At 39.2% G+C, this 1,846-nt stretch overlaps 1 protein-coding gene across 1 annotated transcript; it reads left to right on the top strand.

Annotated features, from left to right (window-relative positions):
* The first annotated feature begins 451 nt into the window (after positions 1 to 451).
* Positions 452 to 727, top strand: LOC132261331 (odorant receptor 33b-like). The gene has a single exon (XM_059760121.1). The coding sequence runs from the start codon at positions 452 to 454 to the stop codon at positions 725 to 727; it is 276 nt and encodes a 91-aa protein (XP_059616104.1).
* Positions 728 to 1,846: the final 1,119 nt, after the last annotated feature.

The following is a 1,846-nucleotide window of genomic DNA, read 5'->3' as shown; positions in this document are numbered from 1 at the left end:
TTTAAGATGGGGAATTCCGTTGATAACCTTATCTGCAATTGCTGTTACAGCAATTATGACGCCGAACAGCGACTTTGGACTATTTATGCAAATTCTCGGACCGAAAACACTTCCTGAAGACATCATTTACGTCTTGCAAATCATCTTGCTGACCTTCAGTGTCATCGCCGTGTCGATGATTGATTTCGCCACAGTTTTCATTGGGATTCAAATAATGGCGGGTTTGAGCATTCTCAGCGATTACATGACACAAATGGACAAGAGAGTTAAGGATATTTGGAATTATCTAAGGAAAATCATCTCTCGCCACAGTGAAATGATTCAGAATGTCAATTTATTCAACGTCGCCATTCAAAAGACGGCCTTTGTTCAGATCATCAGCAGTATTTTGCTTCTGATCTTTATGTTTGTCTTCTTGCTGAAGGAAAGCGATCAAATTACAGTTTATTTAATGTGCACTTCGGGAATTTTTCAAATTTTACTTCTTTGCTTGTTTGGTGAACTTCTCAAGATGAAAACCGAGAGACTCTCGGAGATTCTTTATCTCACAAATTGGTACGAATTGCACGCGAAGGATCAGAAGGCATTTCTGCTTGTCCTCGCGATGTCGCAGAAGGATTTCGGACTCAGAGCCGCCGGAATGTACGACGTGAACTTGAATGCCTTCGTGCAGATCATGAAATTGGCGATGTCTTATTGTGCCATTTTGCATTCTTTGAGCAAGTGAATTGAACACCCAAAAACGATAAATCTCTTCATCCGATCTTAACGATTTTGGACTCATTGGAGAGATCTTGCAAGATTCTAGAACTGTTTGAAGCAACAAATGTTTATCTAATGAAATGAATAAATATTTAAGACTTCAATTTCCAATTGAAATTCACATTTTTATCTTCTTTCAATTAGACTAAGTGATTGTTTGAAATAAATTCTGTAATCAATGGTTTGAAAATTGTTTTTAACTTCACAATAATTGTAAAATCAATCAAAATCCACTTAAGCCAGGCACAGAAGATGTTCTAAACCATTTTTTCCCTCGCAGAAAGTCAACAGTCAAGAGTGAGTGAAAATGGAAGTTGTCAAGCTCTTCAATTCGCACCTGAATTTCTTCAGATTCTTCGGGATTCGCCTTAAGACGCCCGGAATGTCGCGTCGTGCCAAAATAATCACGAATTCTGTGGCAATTTTTGGCCTAGTTTTCGTCCTTCTAATGGCACCAATTTATTACATTCTCGAGAAACCTTCGGACAATCTTGAAATTTTGAATTACGTGCAAGTTTTCGGTGTGTTTGTCACGCACTTTGTCACCATTTTCGAGACTCTAATCACGGGAAAACAGCAGTTGCTCTTCTGGCATCATCTGAGTAAGATTGATAGTCTCTACAAGAGGGATTTGGAGGACATTGGCAGGATTTACAAGGACTGCAAGGGCAAATTTGCGCGGAAAATACGCTTAATGCTTGTGTTGTCGATTCTTGTGGAGGGAAGCGTTTTGACGATGGCAATCTTAGCTTATTACACATATTTCACCACTCAGGACATTATTGATGTCCTTGTTCAGTATCTGATGCATGTCTATTCAGTCTTTGCCGGCAGAGTTCGTCACATGTCGCACATTATGGCAATTGAGCTGCTGAAAATGCACGTGGAAATATTCAACATGTCTTTGAGACGTTTGAAAGTGAATTTCGGAAAGATCAACAATGAATCCCGACTTGAGGAGCTGAATTTCGTCAAATTTCGCCACACTTACATTTGGGAATTGTCCAGAAGCATCAACATTTGCCATCAATGGTCGCAATCGATGAACATTTTAGTGAATTCCATTCAATTGACGACGATTTCT

Source organism: Phlebotomus argentipes, unplaced genomic scaffold (genome assembly GCF_947086385.1).
Source record: "Phlebotomus argentipes unplaced genomic scaffold, Phlebotomus argentipes genome assembly contig_8, whole genome shotgun sequence".
Lineage (NCBI taxonomy): Eukaryota > Metazoa > Arthropoda > Insecta > Diptera > Psychodidae > Phlebotomus > Phlebotomus argentipes.
Note: the sequence above shows the minus strand (reverse complement) of the source record. Positions and strands in the feature narration are given on the sequence as shown.

Coding starts and splice junctions, on each gene's coding strand:
- LOC132261331 (XM_059760121.1), top strand. CDS start 452: ATGTGCACTTCGGGAATTTTTCAAATTTTACTTCTTTGCTTGTTTGGT.